Source organism: Plectropomus leopardus, chromosome 4, assembly GCF_008729295.1.
Source record: "Plectropomus leopardus isolate mb chromosome 4, YSFRI_Pleo_2.0, whole genome shotgun sequence".
Lineage (NCBI taxonomy): Eukaryota > Metazoa > Chordata > Actinopteri > Perciformes > Serranidae > Plectropomus > Plectropomus leopardus.
In genome coordinates, this window is record NC_056466.1 from 1,788,507 (window position 1) to 1,810,211 (window position 21,705).

The following is a 21,705-nucleotide window of genomic DNA, read 5'->3' on the forward strand; positions in this document are numbered from 1 at the left end:
ATGAACACATGCTGCAAGACGCCAGCATATGTTTACCATGTTTTCTTGCTGTGTGTGTGTGTGAGAGAGAGAGAGGGTGTGTGTTTCTATTTATGTGAGGACCGTTTTAAGACCTGGAGAGGTGACGACACTGTTTTTTTAAATCTTCACTGTTTTTTGGTGGCATATCTTTCAAGATTTGAAAAAGATTACTGCCTTCCTTCATTACCTTGCTGCCTGATTTGAAAAAGTCAAACAGAAGCTCAAAGTTCAGTTCACACACCTTAAAATGAACTCATTCATAGGTCACAGTTTTAAGTCAGTCCCGTAGAATGAGCTAATTTACACTCATGTCGTCAGATTTTTTAAATGAGAAAGTCCTGGGGTCATCATTCACTCCCAGATTTTCCCAAGACCTGTCAGATACCTCAACTTAATGTGTCAGATTTGTTCCCCATGTGGCTGACGTTTGCATTTGTTTTTCTAAATTCTGTTTGCGCAATTTGCATAAAAATGTGAGGTTTTTTTTATATGCATTAGAGGTTTAACAACAAAAATGTCTGCATTTACAAGATGTTTCCAGTGGAGGCTCATGATCCGCAGACAGTAAATCTTCTCCTTTTTCTGCCTTTGGCGACTTTTTTCTATGTCAGTGCTGAGTGAACGCCTACATTTTGCTCTGATTATACCTCCATTGAAGTAGATTCCCACATTCATGATCCTAAAGTGGTAACACCTTTTAATTAATGATCCCTTGACCTCACCTGTAGTGCATCTTCAGGCCCCGTCACTAGCGAAGCTCCAAGAAGAGCTAAATCATCATCATTTGGTCGTGATGTGATATGTAAGGAAATGTTGCATCATCCAGACGCCGCCACAGGAGCTTCAGACTTTTAGTTCAGTTTTCATTCACGTGTTAATAGTGTCGGTCTGTCTCTTTCTCGCTTTCTTCCCTCCTCTCTTGGTCTCTGGGAGAGTGTGTGCTTGTGCTGTGCGAGTCGTGACTGAGAAGGCTGCTGCCACTGTGTTGGAAAAGTGTGCATGGAAGTGTGTACGTGTGTGTGTGTGTGTGTGTGTGTGTGTGTGTGTTTGCACATGTGCTGACTTCATTCTTGGCAAATACACTGGAGAGAGAGAGATACTTGATGAGGACAAGAATTAATGAGAGAGGGGAAAAAGAGGAGAGGGGACACACAAACACGCACACACACAGTGACCGGTGTATTTAGTATTCAGGGATGACAGTCCATTGATTTTCAGCGCCGTGTTGTGACGTCAGTCAGTAATCTAATCATTTACGGTAGACTCCGGGCCAGTCAGTCAATGAGAGGACACCATAGACGTCCCTACGACTCTTCTAATGGATGTTCACAGAGACGGAGAGTGTTCAAAAATAGACCTCTGTCATTGTACATACAGGAACTGTATATTTTTAAACAGTATACTATATTCTTGACTGTATTTTTACATTATGCTTATTTCTGTCTCACTCTTTCAGATTAGTAATATGAATTTTTTAAGTAATTTCAGCTTTGACGTGTTAAAAATGACATCTATATAGCAACAATCATATTGGTGCTCTGAAAGCAGATTTTTTGATCAGTCACTTGACTTAAAACTTGTCTGTTAAAAGTTTGTAAAATTATGTCTGCATAGAGTTTTTATCCAGCACGGTGCTGGGAAGCGCTTCATCCATGCACATCACAAAAATGCACTCGCTTTTCTAAAATAAAGTGCAACATGTGGGTTTTGTTTATAATATCTTGGCACTAATGCTGACTAAGTAGATAACATAGCGACACATTAATAGAGGGCTGCATACACAGGTAACAATAAGCTTAAGGAAGTGTAAGTGATCTGCTTCAACTAATGGGTTTTTTTGTTATTGTTGTGGCAGAAGCTTTGCAGAAGTACTCAGATATTTTCGACCAGAAGTTGAAGTTTTCGACCGGCTGTACAAAAAAGTGGGAGCACCCTTAAAAAAGGTGCTCGGCACAGTGCTTTTTCTCTAAACGTTGTCATGCATCTGCATGCAAAAAGACGCTGGCATGCAGAAAAAATGTGCATGCCACATACAGTCTGGAAATATTGTGTCAAATAAGATATAGGAGATTTAGCGAACGATTTTTAAATAAAATAAGCTTGGGGAAAAATGTTGAGACAACTATATAACTATCATAATTATGTATTTAAAATTATGTTTCTGAATTATTATAATATTTGTAAGATTTTTTTCACCACATAATTTCCTTATTTGTGTTTTGTTTTTCACTCACAGTATCCCTTTTTCTGTGCTAATTTCAGGTAATTTCTTGTATTTAAAAAAACATTTTTTTTGCAAATTTTTGGGTCCTTTCCTCTAAAGGTGCTCACTACCTTCCTCCCAAAAGAAATCAAGCCATTTTGCTCATATTTCAAAGGGTTAAACTTGAATTAGTAGATGCACATTCATGAGACTGTAACTGTCCTTTTTTCGGTTGAGAGACAGAACAAACTGTGCAGGTGAGACAGAGAAACCCCAAGAGGCTTACAAAAAACATCTCGCTTCATCTCGGGGGGAAACAAAAAAAAAGAATACCGAGACATAAATATAACTGGCAAACACACCAAATGACATCAGAAGTCGACAGAGGGGGAAACAGGAGCCTGTGACTCACTGCAGGGACGCCGCACTGCTGAGTTTTGCGTCACAAACCGGACAGACAAAATGAAACAGGTCTTCATAAAATAATTCACCAGCCGAATAGTCTCGGGGTTAAAAATAGCCGAGGACAAAACACATTAGTCTTGAAACTGTGAATGAAACATCGGCAAACTTTGGTGTGAATCAGGTCACTCTCTGACACCAGATTTGATTTAAGTGAGCTGGTACACACAGGTGTTACAGCAGGTACAGTGCCTCCTCTGAGAGAATACTGTATGAACACTGAGCGAGGAAATGAAGTCCAGCAGGGAGAGAAAATAAGGTCATATTCATAGAGAGAGAGGAAGGAGGGGGGTACCTGGCTGAAAATTGTCCCTTTGCCATCACTTCCATTATCGTTATTGCTCTGCAGTCATTTACAGGATCATCACTCTCCTGTGTGTGCTCTCCTCTACCCTCCAACTCTGTGCCCCGCAGCCTCTCTGCTGCACATGAACGCACCGCTCATGTAAAGGGTGTCGGATTGCACAAGCATCGCAAAAGACGTATGTCTGACAACAGGGAGCTGTTCTGATATCCAAAAGTAAGAGGCGAGGTGGAGATCAGCAAAATGTGAAGGGGAGAAGTGTATTCTCTGTCAGGTGCATTATACATACCTCAAAGTATAATATCAAGCTTATGGGAAAAAAAAGTTGTCACTAAGCAATAGATGACATTTAACCCTTTGAAACTTGAGAATGTTGGTTTAATTTGTTTCAAAAGCATAGTAAAGCAGCAAGCTACTTAATAAGACATGGCTCAAAAATAAGCAAAACATTTGCAAAAAAGTTACAAGAAAATTACCTGCAATTGCAATAAAACAGCAAAAATATTTTTAAAAAAAAGAAAGAAATTGATCTAGAAAAATTGCTGAAAAAATTAGATGAAAATGTCATTTAAAAAAAATCAAAAAGTCATAACAAAGTGGCTCGTGCTGACATCGAGGACCGGAAATATCTTACAAAATTTAGAGAAAAGACACAGAATGATCACAAACGGACATATAATATACCAAAAAAGAAAAACTGAAAGTTTGCAGAAACCTAACTTCAAGCCAAAAAGTTCGAGTTCTAGCAAGTAACAAGTATTTAAACATATGAACCCCAAGCAAATTTGTTTGATGTCTTTCAAAAACACAGGAAAAAACAATGAGCAACTCGGTAAAACATATTTCACAAATTGCAAGAAATTATTAGATTTCGAAAATTATTTTTGAAAAAGCTCGAGGGGAAAAAAAGAAAAAAGCTAGGGAAACACTATTTTTTGTTTTTGTCTTCTTTCCATATTTTATAAATACATATTTAAAATTATGTTAAAGAATTATAATAATTTTTAAGCAATTTTTCCTTTTTTTGTTTTTTTTGACTTTCTTTTTCTTTTTTTGCTTGTTTGTGTGTTTTGCTGTTGTTTTTAGGTAGCATATATGTTATTTTCTTGGACTTTTTACTAATTACTTGCCAATTTTTGGGTCATTTTTTAATTTCATTGCCCTCTTCCTATGTTTTCAAGTGAAATTGCTCAGGTTTCAAAGGGTTACTTTCTTTTTTTTTGCTAAAAGCCAGCTTCAGTGTGTGGTGCTTTGCACACACCCACACACCCTTGTGAACAGAAATAGAGTCACAGACACAAACACACACCTACAGCTGACAGTGTGAGGGCAGCAGAGTGGTAAAGTTAGGCGTAAGACCAGTTCATCATCACACCCACAGCGTCCACGAGCATTTGTCCTGCCCAAGTGTCCTTAAACAAGACGCTCGCTACCTGACTCTGACCTCTGACCTCTCTGGCAGAGGAGGAAGGAATGATAACATAATTAGGTTTTCTCCTTCAGGGGATCAATACAGTTTACCTTTGGATAACATCACACCTCCTCTGGCTGCCAGACCCATAAGTGATTGTGTTTTAAACATATTAATTTAGTCGTCTTAAAAGAAATCATTTTTACAAGTTTTTGCTGTTATTGTCTGGAAAGTCATTTAATCTCAAATCAGTTACTTAACTAAACTTAACTGATTTATACTGAAGTGTCATATTAGTTAACAGTTGCATTAAGGTGCATTAGATCATTTCTTGCCGCATAATCGTCCAAGATTTATTATACTTGTCACTCTGTTTTGGTCTCCACCAACTCTAAAAATATTTGTCTCTAGCTGCTAGAAACTTTATTCACCAATTAACAGTTTACTTTGTTTGTCAGCAGTTTGATGCTTGGTTTAACAGAACTTTTTCCACTGCTGCTGGCAGCAGGATTAACTGGAAAAAGGAGACCGAACAGACATTTGCAGTAAAACTAAAAATAAGTGCCAAAAGAGGCTAAAAGCGCTATAGAGCTGCAAAGTTAAGTAATAATCCAGTGTTATATGACTCACTAGCAACAGCTTTCCAATTGAATAGAATCATTTGATCGATTGTTAATGTTATAACATTGGCCTCTCTAGCTTTAATGCATTGATTAGTCAGGTGTGGTTAGTCCATTGGACATTACAGATACAAATGTGGGGGAATTTGCAGCCCAGTTTGGAGCGTGCAAGAGCACTTTGGAGGAGAAGATTTTTTTTTTCTGCTGAGGCGCTTTGGTTGTGTCTATTGGCTATAACATGAATTATCTGCGAATTAAGTAAAATGTCAGAACAATACATGTTCTTGATAAAGGGAAGGCTGAAGCACGTAGGGAGGCCAGCAGTGCTAATCCCCCCTTTGCTGATGCTGATGTGATGGTTGGTCTTTGTGGTGTTTGTCCCACCTTGTCTTTACTTTGATTGGACAGCTGAGTAAATAGAGAATTCAGTTTTTTGCCCAAAGTTGAACATCTTTTTGCTCTCTGCAACCAAAACAAACTGCAAATGTGCAGTGCTATAGACAGTGTAGACGCTCAGCACCTGGTTACATTGCTTAAGTTTCTAGTATAGTGTAAATGTGCAATGCCCCCTTTGACAGAAATTCAAAAAATACTCAGGAAAACGCTTTGGTGGACACATTTCAAGAGACATGCAGATTTTTTCCTCCATTGACCAATCAGTTGGTACAAAAGTAGAATTTCAGTCCTCCAATATTATCCTCTGTTGACTTCAGCTCTAATAACAACACATACTTTACACACAAGTTTCATACACAAACATCCACTGACACACTGAGAAGAAAGACACACACAAACAAGGACATTGAAGTCCAGACGTCGTGTCCTCATGAGGTCCAGGAGCCACGCTGGCAGGAGACGGAGGGACAGGTGGACCAATCAGCCGGCTCGGCAGTGAGAGAGAGAGAGGACGAGGGGGAGAGGTGAATGGAAAAACTGGAGGAAGATTAGAGACACAGGAAAGAGTGACGTGGGTGAACAGGAGAGAGATGAGGGTCGATGTAGTTAAAGGACAGGGATGGATGGAAGGATGGAGCAGCTCGGACAAACACGGACAAACAGCACAGGAGACTTCTGGGAGAATCTGACAATGCAAAGAGAAGGCAGACTGAACTTCCCTTACTCTGTTAGTGCCGGCACCTTTCCACAGGAACATTTTTGGGCAAATGTCCTCAACAAACTCAAAAGAGCAATAACACATTATTTATTTCATATAAAAATGCTGCCCACTCATCTCTCCCGTTTTAAAATTTCCCCATTACTACTTACTTACATCGTACATTACTACAAAAACTCAGATCATTCTCACTCCCAAGTTCTCAAATCCCGCCCCTTGGTTTTAGTATCAGACACCAAAGCCAATATTTGTCTTTTGCATTTGTATAATACGCCTCCAGCTGGTGTCAGTTTTAACGCGGCCGGACAGAACCTTTAGCGGCAGTATGATACTCCTCCAGAGGGTGTCAGTTTGAAACGCTGCCGCTAAAATTGTGATATAAGGAGCAGGAACGTACCTATAGGACTGAAGGTTGGGGTGGTAGATGGGTCCAACAAACTCTGGACTTTGACCAGGGAGCCCGCTGTTTGCTTCCCTCATGAATGTTGAGCCAAACCATGGTGGTTTTTTTCTAAATCAGAGATACTCAACTTGCTTTGCTTGGGGGCCACTTTTACAAAGTGACAGGAGGCCTGGGGCCTGTCGCAGCATCCCCGTACATGTTTCCAGGATTTTAGGATATTTTGAGGATATTAAGACATTTCTACAATTTGAAGACATTTATCAGATTTTCAGAAATTATTGGATTTTAGGACATTTTTAAGGCTTTAAGACATTTCTAGGATTTCAGGGCATTTCTATGATCTTAAGAAATGTCTAAGATTTAAGTACATCTTTAAGATTTTGAGTCATTTCTGGGATTTTAAGACATTTCTAGGATTTTAGGACGCTGGGAGCTTAGCTAGGACCTCTGTCACCGGGTGCAGGAGATCCTCCACTGGCACTTTTTTCTGATAAATAAGCTCTAGTGTGATGCTGTTTATGCCCTCCGGCTCCTTATGTTTACTAAAAGTACAAAAACAATTCCCAGTGTGAATCACTTTAATTTTATTTTGAATTAGAAAATAGTTGGGGGGGCACCCAGCACCCTATCGGGGGCCAGATTAGGCCAACGGGCCATAAGTTGAAGGAAAGAAATAAACAACAATATGATGAGTTTTACTGACATGTAAAGTATGTTTGAAAAGGACTGTATGAATCTTATGAGCTGAAACTACATATCCTGTGAAGACAGAACCTTATTTTGAAAAGATACGACACATTTCAGGCACATAAATTGACACACCATCCCAGAAAATCAACAAACGCAGGAGTATACATAGCACGTAATATGCAGACGTTAATGGTACTAACCAAGTGACAATATTTGACAAGTTGGGATGAGAATGTGTTGTTAAAACCAGCCATGAAGGTGCTTTTATGCCAAAGATTTAAGCTCCAAAACCCTCCAGTGGCCGGACGGTGTTTGCAGAAAAGCATGCACACTTAGCACGCCTTCCCCAGATAAATAAGGGTTAATAAGAATATATGTGATTAAAGGGCAGCGGGGTGGGTGCAGATGAGAGAGCAATAATGACGAGACTATCCTCTTTTATCAGCCACCTTCATCCTTCCTCCACCTGCTTGTAGTTAAATCAGAAAACGGCAGAAGCAGTGAGAGAAGGAAGGGTGGAGACATAAAGGAATGAAGGGAAAATGAGGGAGTTTGTTTGGGGGCGGAGGTAGAGAGAGAGTCCATCAGCTGAGTGTTAGCACTCTGCTGAGATCAGCAATAATGTGCGAGCTAGAAAATGAAGAGAGGGGAAGGAAGAGGAAGGGGGGAGGAGGATGGAGAATGTGGTCAGAATGAGAGTGCTCGCATCCTGCCGCTGCCAATGAAAGCTTCAGCAGCCAGGAAAGAGAACTGGAGGGGGGGGGGCAGGGGGGGGTGAAATGGGAAGTAAAAAAAGAGGTTTGGGCGGGGGGAAGAAAAGAAAATGTGTCTTTGATGAAGTGAGAGGGAGGGGTCTGATGACATGAGCTGGTGGAAAAGATTCCCAGACCCTGAGGTGATGGAGCCATTACAAACCCCCCCATCACCTCCAACACTACCACCCTTTTCTCTCCCAACATCCCCCTGCACACAGCAAATGGGCTCTTCCAATAAGAGAAAGTGATCGGGGCGTACCACCTGGGTGGGGGTGAGCCGTGACATAACGGTCGTAAAGTGCTGCTTAATGTCCCGTATCTGCAGCAGAGAGACGGCAGAGCACGGCAGGGGGCTGAGAGGTTTGGAGAACCTGAAATATTGTCAGGTCAAAATCTGAATAATTTTTTAGATGTGTAACTTTTTTGGAAGCGTTCTGCCAATTGGGAAGTCAGATCAGAAAACACATTTAACAACTTGTTTTCGTCTTTAATTTGGTAGATTTAAAAAAAAAAATTAAATTACAATATTGTTCTCTTGGTTTTGGCAGTTATTCCCATTAGTTACGATATAATCTCTCACCAATTTCATTGCTAGAGTCTGATTAAATTACTACTTTGCAATAACTGGATCACGTCAGTTCTAAAGTAAAAACTCAGAGTTGCTCAAATACAAAAAAACGCATGAGCCTTAAAAAATCTTAAAAAAGCATTACATTTTTTGATAATTTTTTGAAAAAGCCTTAAAAGATCTTAAATCAGTCTTTTGAAAGTCGTAAGAGAGGGTGATAGAGAGGCGAGGCCAAGGGAGGTAGGTGTATAGGGGGGGGGGGGGGGGTCATTTGCATCCTGATATTGTATCATGACACGGATGCCAATTATTGTAATTATTTTAAAAATAATTAATTTTGCACATAAAAATTGAACACGAAAAATAACCCAAGTGAGTGAAAAGACTGAGAACTTTCTGTTTCAAGATAAAACATGGTGACTGAGTTTTCCTTCGGGGAAATAATTTGCAGTTTAAAAAGGCAAAAATTTGCAATAACATGTTATCCCAATACTGAGAATATTGCCAAATGTTTATCCCAAACCCGTGTGTGAGGGGTTCTGCTGAAGCATACCTTTGTCTCCAGTTCCAACAGCTCATGACCTCATATCACCTTTATTGTGAAATTTACAGAAAACACATAAATAATGGACAGACATAGCAAAAGTTGACAGTGACAGTCAGCTAAGGACATTTATTATTTCTTTTTTTTTATTTGGCACTTTTCCTGAAAACATATCGAAATAATCGTGATGATAAAGATGATGACAGCGCCAGCTTTCACTATATTTTTGACCTGCATGAAGCCATTTGTTTATTTTTTGTGTGTTCGAACATATCGTTCCAATTCCTTAACTGTGCGCTGTGTCATACTGGAACGTTGTCCATCACACTTGTGTGTGTGTGTGTGTGTGTGTGTGTGTGTGTGTGTGTGTGTCTGTGGGTAAGGGAGTGAGCGCTCAGCAGGAGACACTAAGGGGACAGGAGTTCATACTGTGATGACACATGGCACTCCCACACTATTTCCACACAATACACACTTAAGCTCTCTCTCACACACACACACACTAAGCACACACACACTAAGCACATGCACATGTCACTGACTGGAACTTGTCCGAGTCTTTTGCATGTTGTGTGTGTTTTTACTATTTTTACCAAAGACGCCAAAGTGAGATATTGTGCATTACATACAAAACACTAACATGAATTCACACACTGTCTGACACCAAAACATGTCTAACATTAACATTTACATGATGGGAATGCCCATTGTGAACCATCTGGTAATTGGTGCCAGTTTGCTTAAGTTGGTGTCACATAAATGGTGACTTTATGTATGTGCTTAAATGTTGTACTCTGTTTTTTTTTTTGCAACCTGAGTCATATTTTTGTAGATTTGCTAATCAGGCAGGTTGTTCCAAAGCCTCAGAGCCCCGTCGACAGCTCTGTCTGTGAGCCTCATTGTGCAAAACAAGGGATTAGCAATTCAGAAATAGAACCCTTAAAGGTGATAACCGAATCCTAAAATCAACAAAACACACAGGTTGCTTGTGTAAAAATGCACTTACATTTTAATCTTTTCAACCTGAGAAAACTGAAGATTTCTTTCAAAAATACGGGAAAAGGGTATTGAGCAGACAAAGAAGATATGACCCAAAAATTAGCAAAACATTTTCAAAAGGGGGGGTCAGTTTTTTAAAAGTTTAAAGGTCAAAACCAACAAGGAAATTGCTTTTAGAAACACATTTTAATGTCATTTTTAGCTATAATATTAGTAAAAGTTTGAACAGAAAGTGGGTATTTAATAATTGTTAAGCATTACTAACAGCAAGACTGATTTGACCAATAAGATTCAATTTAATTTAAGTTTGTGGTTAAATGGCAGCCCTAAATTAAAGGTTTAGTATTTTGAAAGGACGACCCCTTTAGAATTAGCTTCTTATATCAGATTCGATGTGTTCACATGTGTTTGTGGGATTTTTGTGTACGTGGTGTTAAACAACAATTTGAGTGTTAACACACCAGGACCAGCAGCAGAGAAACTGGGTCATTCATACTACCTGGGCTGTGCTGTATTCGTCACTGTCATCAGATCATTATTCTGTGTGTGTGTGTGTGTGTGTGTGTGTGTGTGTGTGTGTGTGTGTGTGTGTGTGTGTGTGTGTGTGCAGGTTGAACATATACACACATATTTAATGAGAGTGTGTCTGTGTTTGTATGCGGTAAAATGATGCACTTGTTTGGTCAGTGTGTGTGTGTGTGTGTCTGCTTACAAGGGAAGTTGCGCTTGTGTGCACATACTGTACGCCTGCACCGAGCACAGGAGCTGCTGTTGTGTGACAGTGTAAGGGGGTAGTTAAGGATAATGTGTGGAGTGTGGTGTGTGTGTGAGTGTGTGTGTGCGCGCGCATGGGTGGGTGGGAGGGAGATGCAGGGGTTTTGAGGGGTTGAAAATCAATCGTTAGGAGACCCACTTCCCATCCCCGTTGCTGCGGCAATGCCGAGATTCCATCAATGAGCCAGGGCTGGTTGCCCTGGCAACGCTTATGAATGAGAGCAGGTCGGTAACCGTGGAGACTCGGCGAAGAGAGGAATCGCCGGTTGCCATGGCAATGCCATGAACGGGGAGAGACCAGGCAAAGTGAAGGTGGCGAGTGACCTCCGAGATCTTCCTCATCAGAGCCATTAGTCATCATCATCATCGTCACACTGGTGTCCCTCTGTGGAGACAGACGACAGGACATCACACGTTCCAGTGTCTAGATTTTTTTCGGTAGTTTTTGTCTGCTTTGCAAAAAAATGTTGTGTTGATATTTTTAAAGTCAACACAGTTTGTAGTTGGTTTTCTCAATAACTGTGAAATGGGAAGACATTTGGGGATTAAAGTGATCTACAGTATTTAAAAGTAAACAGCAGTTAACGTCCTCTGAAGCCACGAGCGAGCACCTGCATCAGGGACAACAGTGACAGACGAGAGATTGACCGTGATTTGTTGGCATCATGTTGATACACTTGAACGGACAGTGTTTTTGGTGTACGATCTCAATGCCAAAAGACAACTTGGGCGTCCATTTGATACGTGGCTGGATGCAGCCAGTCAGAACTGGTCTTGGTGTTATTAAACACTGGCAGACCGCCGGTCGGCACCTGACGGCAGCATGATATGCTTATGGGCAGCATGATATGCTGATGGGAAGCATGAAATGAGAACACTCAATCTGTCGCGTGTGCACGACGCACCACAGGACGGCGTCAGGTTGAAACACTGCAGATAACATTGTAATACAAGGAGCACGGTGAATCGGTCCAACAAACCCGGATTTTCACGTGGGAGTCTGGTGTTCGCTTCTCGTCTAAATGTGATGTTTTTTTCCTGAACAATACCATGTGCCTCATTCCCCTAATCCTAACCGTGCGTGTCAGCATGTGCGTTTGTTGACGTCCCTGCATTGGTTGCCATGTGCTTTTTGTTGCCTAAACATAATAATACCGCATCATCCCACCATACGCTTGTTTTGACAACACGGTAGTGGCATCCCATAATATCAAAAGGATACCTAGAGCATAATTCGTAGATGTGAAAGTCTGCAAAGCAGCAATATGTGAGAACTTGAGATGAGAATGTGATGAATATTCTTACTATATCTACATGCTTATGCTATATTACCAGCTATTTCCATTTAAATCAATGAAAATTTACACAATCAAGTAGTCTTTGCTTTAAAAAAATGGGTGGCAAAGGATTTCAAATATATTTTTTTAAGGATTTATTGAATTGTTAGACTGAAGACTGCTTTGAAAGTTAGGAGACACACATTTTTAAGGCTTTAGTTGTATACTTTTGTTTTTACAACATTTTCCTTTTTTGAAATGACCGCAGTGACCTAAAAGTTTGTGTCTAATCTAGAAATGTGTGTATTACGTCTTCATATTGATGTAACTTTTCATACTATAGCAGTGGATAAGTGTGATAAAGCACTGAGGACTCCTGATATAGAAAATGATGGACTCGACAAGGAAACACCTCTCCACCTCGCCATATGACATCCATCTCCACCTCGTTCATTACTTTTAATTCACTTTGACACCTCGCTTAATTGATATGCAAGATACAGTTCAAGATAGAAGAGTTCAGCTGCAACGCAGGAAAAGTGAACACCCTCTTAGCATAATATAGCACAGTTGCATAATATAGCACAGTTTGTCTGTGTGTGTGTGTGTGTGTGTGTGCGTGTGTGTGTGTGTGTGTGTGCGTGCGTGCGTGCGTGCGTGCGTGCGTGCGTGCGTGCGTGCGTGCGTGTGTGTGTGTGTGCGTGTGTGCGTGGACTTTGCAGGCTTATTGTTAGGTGTTTCCCGGGAGTGAGAGCTTCTGTCATCACTGTCCAAACACCTTCTCCCTCTGCAGATAAAACTCTCCCTCTCTTTCTCTCTGGAGTCTCTCTCTTTCTCTTTCTCTTTCTTTGGGCTTTCTCTCTCTCTGCAGTTGAATCTCACACTTTTGACACACAGGACTATCACTCTATCAGTCTGCTCACTCTTTCTCTCACTCTGTGTCTCGAGGGATGTTATGTCTCTTCGTCCCCAGTCTGTATTTCATTAGGGACTCTATTGTAGTCTAATAAGGAGACGTATCTCATGTGTTTGTAAAATCTCCGTCATTTGAAATAATTTTTATTACGTTTTGGTCATACTGTGGATATGTTAAAATGTAGATAAATTATGGAGAAAAGAGGATTGTGGGAGGCATTTTAAGGCCAGTTCTTGGATTAAACTGGAAATCAAAGGACAATGGATGCAAAAAGAAGTATTTTCTCACAATGTGCATTTTATCTCAAAACAGAGGCTGTATGTGAAATATACAACAGATAATGACATATACAATAGATACTACATACTACATACTACATACTGCGTTCCTCAGAAGTGTGAAATGTGCAGTGTGGAATATGCAACTGTTTATTAGATGGATTTATTTTGCAGTATGTTAGGCCTGGTTCAGCCGGCGTGCAGAGGTGAGCATAGACGACAACAAAACCGCCATTACTGTGTAGCAGCAGTTTGGCCCTCTGTGTCCTGCTCGGTCCCATAAAAATAAAAGATGGAACTCAAGATTTAAGTTAAGCACAGGGTTCCTGTGTATCCTCAAAAAGTTTTAATGACATTGAATGACTAAATGACTCTTAATGTTTCTCAGATCAGCTCAGATAGCTGAATTAATAACGCACATTTTTGTTTACCAGCTCTAACGTCAATATATATTATAAATATATATATATATATTTTTTTTTATGTTCATATCATATTTATATTTTATGTTGCAAAAACATTTGGGGAAAATTGCCCCCATTCCTAATGTGGTAAAAAAAAGATGTCATCAGGTGGAAAATATTAAAACTTAAAAATTCCTAGGCAACATCCCTGAATGGCACCCAGAAATAATACAATGCATGTTTTTATGTTTTGATGGCTGTAGGATCAAAAATTGCAGTTTGAATGGTTTTCAGTGGCATATTTTTTGCACTTAAAAGTATGAATGTAACAATTTTGTTTCCACTTATTGTAGGAGCTGAGCTGGAAATTCCAAGATAAAAGAAAAATTCACAATCTTGCCAAAATGTATGTCATACGCATGAACACAACCAAAATGATCATAAAATGAAGAATGAAAAGTGCGTAAAATGTGCCAAACAGTCCCTCAGGGTTAAAACTAATAACAATAATCCTAATAATCCTCATAACAAATCATTCTCATGTTTTTATTTAACCTCCTCCTGCATCTGCTATTTTTTTCCTTCTCTCACTCAGTTGTTTTCTTCCTCTCCTTCCATTTAACCCTTACCTGTTCCTCTTTCACAATGGTGATGTTGTTCCTGTTCCCCCCTCGCCCAACACCCCTCCCCCTCCATCCCCATCACAACCGGCAGCACAGTCGCTGCTCCCTCTACTGGCCACCTCGGTGCATTGTGGGCAGGTTCAGCTGTTGCCAGGGGTGACTGCATCCTGGAGGTTTGGGTTGTCTGGCAGAAGCGGATGGTTGCCGTCTTGCACGGATGAATATTGAAGCTCTGCTTTCGCCTTCAAATGAGATGTGCGGGAGAAAGAAAAAAAGAGAAGCAGTGAAATGGGACAAACATAAACAGAGAGCAAAGGGAGAGAAAATGAATGACAGCGAGACGGATAGGAAAGAAAAAAAGTCACAATTTGGAATCGAGATATCAAAACAAACCTTTTGCTCTTTTGCTGCATCCATCTACTCACTCATGCATGAATTCAACTCACTGAAACTGAAAATGTATCTGATGCTATGATGGCTCCTATGGGGAAGCAGGAGCTGCAGCAGCAAATCATAACAAGACATAGAAATGGAAAAGGGGTAAATTAGAAAGTTGTTGAATAATGAAAGCCAAAACTATGAAGTGAAGATTCTGTGCATCATGTGTAAATGAAGATTAACTCTTTGAAACCTCAGCAAATTGACTTGATTTCCTTAAAAAAAAATGGACAGAACTCAATAAACAACGAAAAAGAAATGACCCAAAAATTAGAAAAAGAAAAAGTACAAAGAAATCACCTGAAATAAAAAAAGGTAACCAAAAAAAACACAAAGAAATGACCTTGAACAGCTGCTCAAATATAAAGCAATTTTGTAACATAATTTTAAGTATGTAATTGTGACGATAATGAATACCGTTTCATCTCGACATTTTCCCTAGCTTTTTAAAAAATATTTTTCTAAATTTACTTTTTTTTTTCAATTTCTGGAACATGTCTTACCAAGTTACTCATTGCCTTTTTTTCCATATCTTTGAAAAAAGTTGCACCACTTTGCTCAGAGTTCAGAGGTTAAAATACTTATGAAAATCATCTAAAAGCAGGACAAGAAAAGTGATGCCGCTTCAGGTTTCAGAGGGTAAAGAATAGAGTCAGAATTGGAAAGGTGCACAATAAAAAGCTTAAACTTAGAAGTGAAAATACTTTGCATCACGTGCAGCTGTAAAACCTTAAATGAATAACTAAATGTCTTCAAAAAGTTACAAAAAAATGCTGGCAATGCATCAGAGGACCAAAAGAGTGTTTGGGAGTTACATATGAAAAAAGTAAATTTTCAAACTGAAATACACCTGTAGATCCCATGCAGATTTGGTTTTGTGCTCTCATTTACAAAGCGGCCGTGTGAGACTAAAATGTGTGTCTTGTTGGGTCTTTAGTGAACTTGAGGCTTGTTTGCTTATTTTGTGCTGAGGTGCGGTGTTTTCAGGTCTGCAGCGTGGCCTTTAGCCGTAGCAGTTAAAAAGCCATTGAGGGAATGAGGGGCTTGGCTGCCGGTACTGTGTCTGTTAATAAATGAGCTCTTACTGGAATTAGCAACCAACCTGCAGAGAGATTTGAGGGGGGTGATAGACGATCGAGGGAGGAAGACATGCCAAACTTTGAAATATTGAAGTATTTTTTACTTTTTCTCCTCCTTTTCCTCTTTTTTCCTTAACGCTTGAACCTCTGTTACCTGTTTGTCTTCCTGGCTTTTCTGTCTTCCTTTCACTGCACATGTTACACTGTGTTGCTTGTAGCATTTCTTTCCTCTTTCTCACTTTTTATGGTTTAAATGCACACTTCATTGTCACAAATATTTATTTTTTTTAGCAAATTGTTTTGATTTCTTTCAAAATCATGGAAAGAAGACAATGAGCAACTTAACAACACAACCCCCCAAAAAAGCAAGCAAGAAATTAGAAAAAAAGGTTTCAAGAAATTAAAAAAAAAAGTAAAGGCAAAAACAAACAAGAAAATAACCTGAAAGGGTGCATGAAACTATTTGTTTATTAATTATGTTATATTAATTAGAATAATTATAAATATAGTTTTCTGGACATTTTTCTGTAGTTTCTTGGATAATTTCCCGACATTTTCCCCCTCTTTTTTAAAGCAAATTTTCTGGCCTTTTTCTCAGTCCGCTTTGACTAATTTCTTGCAATTTGTGGGACATTTCTTGCCAGATTGGCCATTGCCTTCCTTTCCCCCATGCTTCTGAAAAAAATCAAACCAATTTGCTCACTTTTCAGAGGATTAAATAGCTTGTGACAGGCATCTGAACACAGCACAAGAAATGATGTCTAACTAGGTTTTTAAAGGGTGAAAGGACAGCTCTCCTTTTGGCACAAAAGGCTCTTCAAACACGTTTAGAAGCCTAAAGGTGCAGTTTGCTTTGAACTGAAGGTACACGTCTTTCATGACTGTAAATTACCGTTAATGTGAAGGATGAGAAACTGCAAAAGTTGTAAAGACATATACGTGATGATGAGTGTGACTTCTTACTCACTTCTGAGCAGATGCATAAACAAAAAAGTAACAGAAAGACAAAAAAGAGAATCAGAAGTGTTATAGTGTGCATTCTGAGTTGGGTTTTTTTGTTTGTTTTTTGCAGAATACACTTGCAGTTGTAAAAAGTCAAGTACTAAATATGCAAAAATTGCAAGCACATATTCAATGAAAGCCAGAGTTCACATTTTCTTTGTAGTTTCATTTTGGAAAATCTAGGGTTTGCATTTTCAGAAGATTATACAATGGAACCCACTTTCAAAAGTTTGTGTTGTCAGGCCCCCAAAACGCCGTCGTCATGTAAAGGAAAGCCCAAACAGCAACGAAAGTTTAGCATTTCATGCAAAAACCTTTGACGTGTAAACGCCCCCTCATACTACAAACGGAAACCGAAAAGTTTCATATACAAAAATGTTGTCCTGGTGCCGTAAGATTCTGCATACACATGCAAGCAGCATCTGTTTATAAAGATTAATATCTGATTAATAAAATCAAATAAGCTTTCTGCACGTAACTGATGCCACTTTAATGAAATTATTTGGTATTGACTTTAAATGCCAACATACTGACCTGCTAAATGCAGCTTCAAAGAAAAAAAGCAACATGTATTTTGCAGAAAATGCACACTTTTTTGTTATTATCAGTGATTGTTTGGTTTACTAATGATGTCTGTCTTAAGGCCAAAGTCTGCCGGTGAAATGTGCTCCTCCTCTTCGTTTCTCTCTCTCCTCCTCCTCAGAGCATCCCCTCCGTACGCCCCCACACTTCCCCCCTCCCCCTCGTGTTGGACAGACCCTGCCTTCCTCCCCCGTACGAGACAGAGCATGGAATTTTCCAACCTGTCTCTGGCTGACATTACACCACAGATACACACACACACACACACACACACACACACATACATACACACCGCCATCCGAACAGAAGGCGTGTCTCAGAAGCCAAGTCATGACAAAGACGGGGAATGAGGCGGTAGTGGCAAGAGCCATCAGACTGTTACTGAATCACCGACTCAATCACTGAGTCATTCCTGTTGTAACTGTCAGTTTTAACCAGCTGTGCACATTTAAGATTTTCAATTGGATGGAAACCTGCAATCTGTGGCTTTCGTGTGCCATTATGTGACCACATACGTAGCATACGACCATGAAGCTGCAGAATCATTTTTTTTTTGTTTTAACACAAATTTAAAATCTTTAGTTTTTCCATAAAATATGGGAATTTGACAAAGAAATCTCCACTCAAGGCTCACTTGCTCTGGAGCTTTTGACTCCATCACATAATCATAAAACTCACCATTATTAGCAGATTGCATTTTCACAATCGCCATGGAACTGCAGAAAGTTGGAAAATTAGCTAATTATATCACGTCATCATTTAAATACTTACAGTGATGGCGCAGTCTGTTGGGCTCAGATGATTTTCTGTAATTGATATTTTTTATTTTTATTCCTGTTTCTCCACTTTATGTACAGTCTCAGAGGGTCTTTGTCAATGTGAAAACTATAAGGGTTGATCTGGTTTAAGCATGTCATTTTGGTGTTAATATGTCTTTGCTCAGCAGACTAAACACGCTAAAGCTGTGTGTTTGACAATAATGTTGTGACTAAAAACTGACTGATAGAGATGTGACAAAGCATGTAAAAGGAATAAGATGATTTAAAAAAGACAGAAATCTGATCTTTTTCTGTTTTTTTTCTCTCCCTCTCTTTTGCTATCTCTCTGCAGTATTTTGTCGTCAGGGGCATCTCAGCTTGATCTGAGGACACTACGAGCCGTCAGAGTGCTGCGACCACTGAAACTGGTGTCTGGGATTCCCAGTAAGTGCTGCGTTGTTTGTTTGTGTGCAAACTGCCTTGTACACTTTAACCCTTTGAAGCTTTCTTAAACATGGGAAGAAGTTAAGTTATAAGTTACAAGAAAATATACCTGAAATTTAGCAAAGAAAAAAATGGGAAAAAAATCCACAAAAAAAACCAATAACAGCATCTAAATATGTAGACAAAATAGTTAATAATAATTATACTATGAATAACAATTGGGAATATAATTTTCTGGGCATTTATCCCTATTTTATTATTAGTAGTATTATTAATAATAATACTACTAATAATAATCAATTAATTTATGATTAATTTTTTTTATTTTTAAATCAATGTGTCGTAATTTCTATCCCTCTCTGGCTTTCTGGCTTTCAAAACTAATTTTCAGGTCGTTTTCTCTCCACCTTTTCCTAATTTCTTGCAATTTATGGGACATCACTGGCCAAGTTGCCGTTGCCATTTTACTCATATTTAAAAAGAAATCAAACCAATTTGCTTTCCCATGTTTAAATGCATTCGAAAGGCTTCTGACTGCAGCATAAGGAAAATGTCGTCATTCCAGGTTTCAAAGGGTTAACTCCAGTAACTGCAGTCGCTGCATGCCTCCTTTTGAAACCATCATGGTTATATGTTTGACCTGCAAAAAAGTGCATTCTCATCTCACAAATTGACAATTTGTCATACCAATGGATGTATTTACTAGAATCAGACTGACAGCTGCTTTGTAGAACCAAACTAGTCAGCGAGAAACTGCAGTTAATTTGAATCCAGTGGCTGGAAAAAATGATCTAAAATCAGTTCACAATAACGCAACATGTACCTAATGAAAGCAGTCTACAGCTGATATTCAGATGTGCATTGTTGAGTGATTAAACAACACGCTCGTCCTCTGATTGTGTCCTCCAGGCCTGCAGGTTGTGCTCAAGTCCATTATGAAGGCTATGATCCCCCTGCTGCAGATTGGCCTGCTGTTGTTCGTGGCCATCCTCATGTTCGCCATCATCGGCCTGGAGTTCTACATGGGGAAGTTCCACACTACGTGCTACGACAAAGTCACACGTAAGAAAAGAGATGACAGAGTAAACTACTTTCACTTTGTATTTTAGAAATTAAAGGTTATCACTGATAGAGTTATTTATGGTTAGTTTATCCATGTACAAATTTATTGTAACACTTTACCTTTACTGGGTGGAGAAGTCTAAGAGACGAGCCTTTTTTTTTTACCACAGGTGAAGCTAATAGACCAACATTAATGGTGGTGGTGTAGTATGTATGCCATAGGCCTTTTTCAAGATATTTTAAAATAATATTTTTCTTACTTTTATTTATTGTTTTTAGTTCTTGTTATTAATAATAATTTATTATTATTATTATTTTTAGTATTATTATTATTATTATTTCTCTTATTATTATTATTATTGTTGTTGTTATTATTATTTATTTCTGTTATTATTCTGTCTTATTATTTTTCTTTTTCTTTTTTGTTTATTAAATTGATTAATTAAATTTCAATTATATGGTATTATAGATGCCAGCTGAGTTGGGGAGGTTTAAAATTTTTCTTTTGGAGCATTAATGGGCACATATGGCTGAGATGTAGTTGGGTGTATGTGATTCCGTATTGTACTGGTTGTTATAATTTCTTATTACACACAAAAGAAAATCACAAAAGAAAAGGGTATTTTAAAATGTCACAGAAGGAAAAGTACATGTATAAATAATGATAGTAGTGATGGCTGATTCCACTTAGCTGCCTCAGTTTCGGGGTCATGGTGTTACATGCTGGCACGCTGTCACTTTGTCGTAGCTTTCTGGGACACATGCTGCGTTTCATTTACGTCTGAAGTCAGAGTTGGGAATGAAGTCAAGTCGACCAACAAGTCAGAAAACTAAGATCAAACCAGTTTTAGCCTTGTGTGCCATTGTGAGCATTACCTGTAGATAACAACACATCACTCAGCATTTTGTGTATACAAACACTGTAACGTCTCCACAGATGGAAGTTGGACAGGAATGTTTTAAAAAGACTGTTTTAATTGAGGTTTAACCCTTTGAAGCCTGGAGAGACTCTTTTTTTGTTCTGCGTTCAGATATCTTTCACAAGAATTTCCATCTTTGAATCTTGAGGAAATTTATTTGATTTTGTCTCCGTTTTTTTAAGCGGTGGAAATATGTCCAGAAAACTATATTTAAAATTATCATTACATACTTAAAATTATGTTTCAAGGCCATTATTTTAAGCACCTTTTAAGGTAATTTCCTCGTTGGTTTTTGGATTTACTTTTCTTTTCTTTTTTTTGCTAATTTTTAAGTATTTTTTGTAACTTTTACAGATTTCTTGCTTATTTTTGGGTTATGTTGCTCATTGCCTTTTCCCAGTGTTTTTGAGGGGAAATGAGGATGATTTTTTCGGGTTTTAAAGGGTTAAATAAGACAGAAGGGCTTATAAACAGTATTTAGTAGCTTTAATTGACCTGTCACTAAGCCCCGCCCTCAAAAGCCACAAGCCAATCACATTCGGAGAGACAGACAACAAACAAGCAACAACAAAAATCAAAAAGATTAAAAAGAGCAATAAAGAAGACAAAAATGTGCAAATAAGTATGCGAAAAGTATGTAAATGCTCTTTTGAGCCAGCATGCACAACACCAGGGCCCTGAAACTGGCACAACTATCTGAAGCTCATCCATTGAGAGTTTAAATAATTGTGTTTAAAAAGTCAAAATGTTCTTCTGTGAGAAAAGTTTGTCTACACGCTACCAGCCTCATAACACAAAAAAAATAATATTTCTGTAACTTGGATGTAATGGTGGATTTTTCTCTCTTTGACCAGGAGAGGTAGTGGACGAGTTACCATGTGGCACAGAGTTGCCGTCCCGGTTGTGTCCCAACGGCACAGTGTGTGAGGGTCGCTGGATTGGCCCCAACTACGGCATCACCCAGTTCGACAACATCCTGTTCGCCGTGCTCACCGTCTTCCAGTGCATCACCATGGAGGGATGGACAGACATGCTCTACTACGTAAGTTAGCCC

At 39.0% G+C, this 21,705-nt stretch overlaps 1 protein-coding gene across 9 annotated transcripts in view; it reads left to right on the forward strand.

Annotated features, from left to right (window-relative positions):
- Positions 1-21,705, forward strand: part of cacna1ab (calcium channel, voltage-dependent, P/Q type, alpha 1A subunit, b) — a 126,950-nt gene that overhangs the window by 5,963 nt on the left and 99,282 nt on the right. For all 9 annotated transcript variants that reach the window (XM_042485644.1, XM_042485647.1, XM_042485650.1 and 6 more), the window contains exons 3-5: positions 18,578-18,669; positions 19,579-19,731; positions 21,506-21,693. In XM_042485644.1, the coding sequence (XP_042341578.1) occupies positions 18,578-18,669; positions 19,579-19,731; positions 21,506-21,693 (433 nt within the window). The remainder of the gene's footprint in view (positions 1-18,577; positions 18,670-19,578; positions 19,732-21,505; positions 21,694-21,705) is intronic.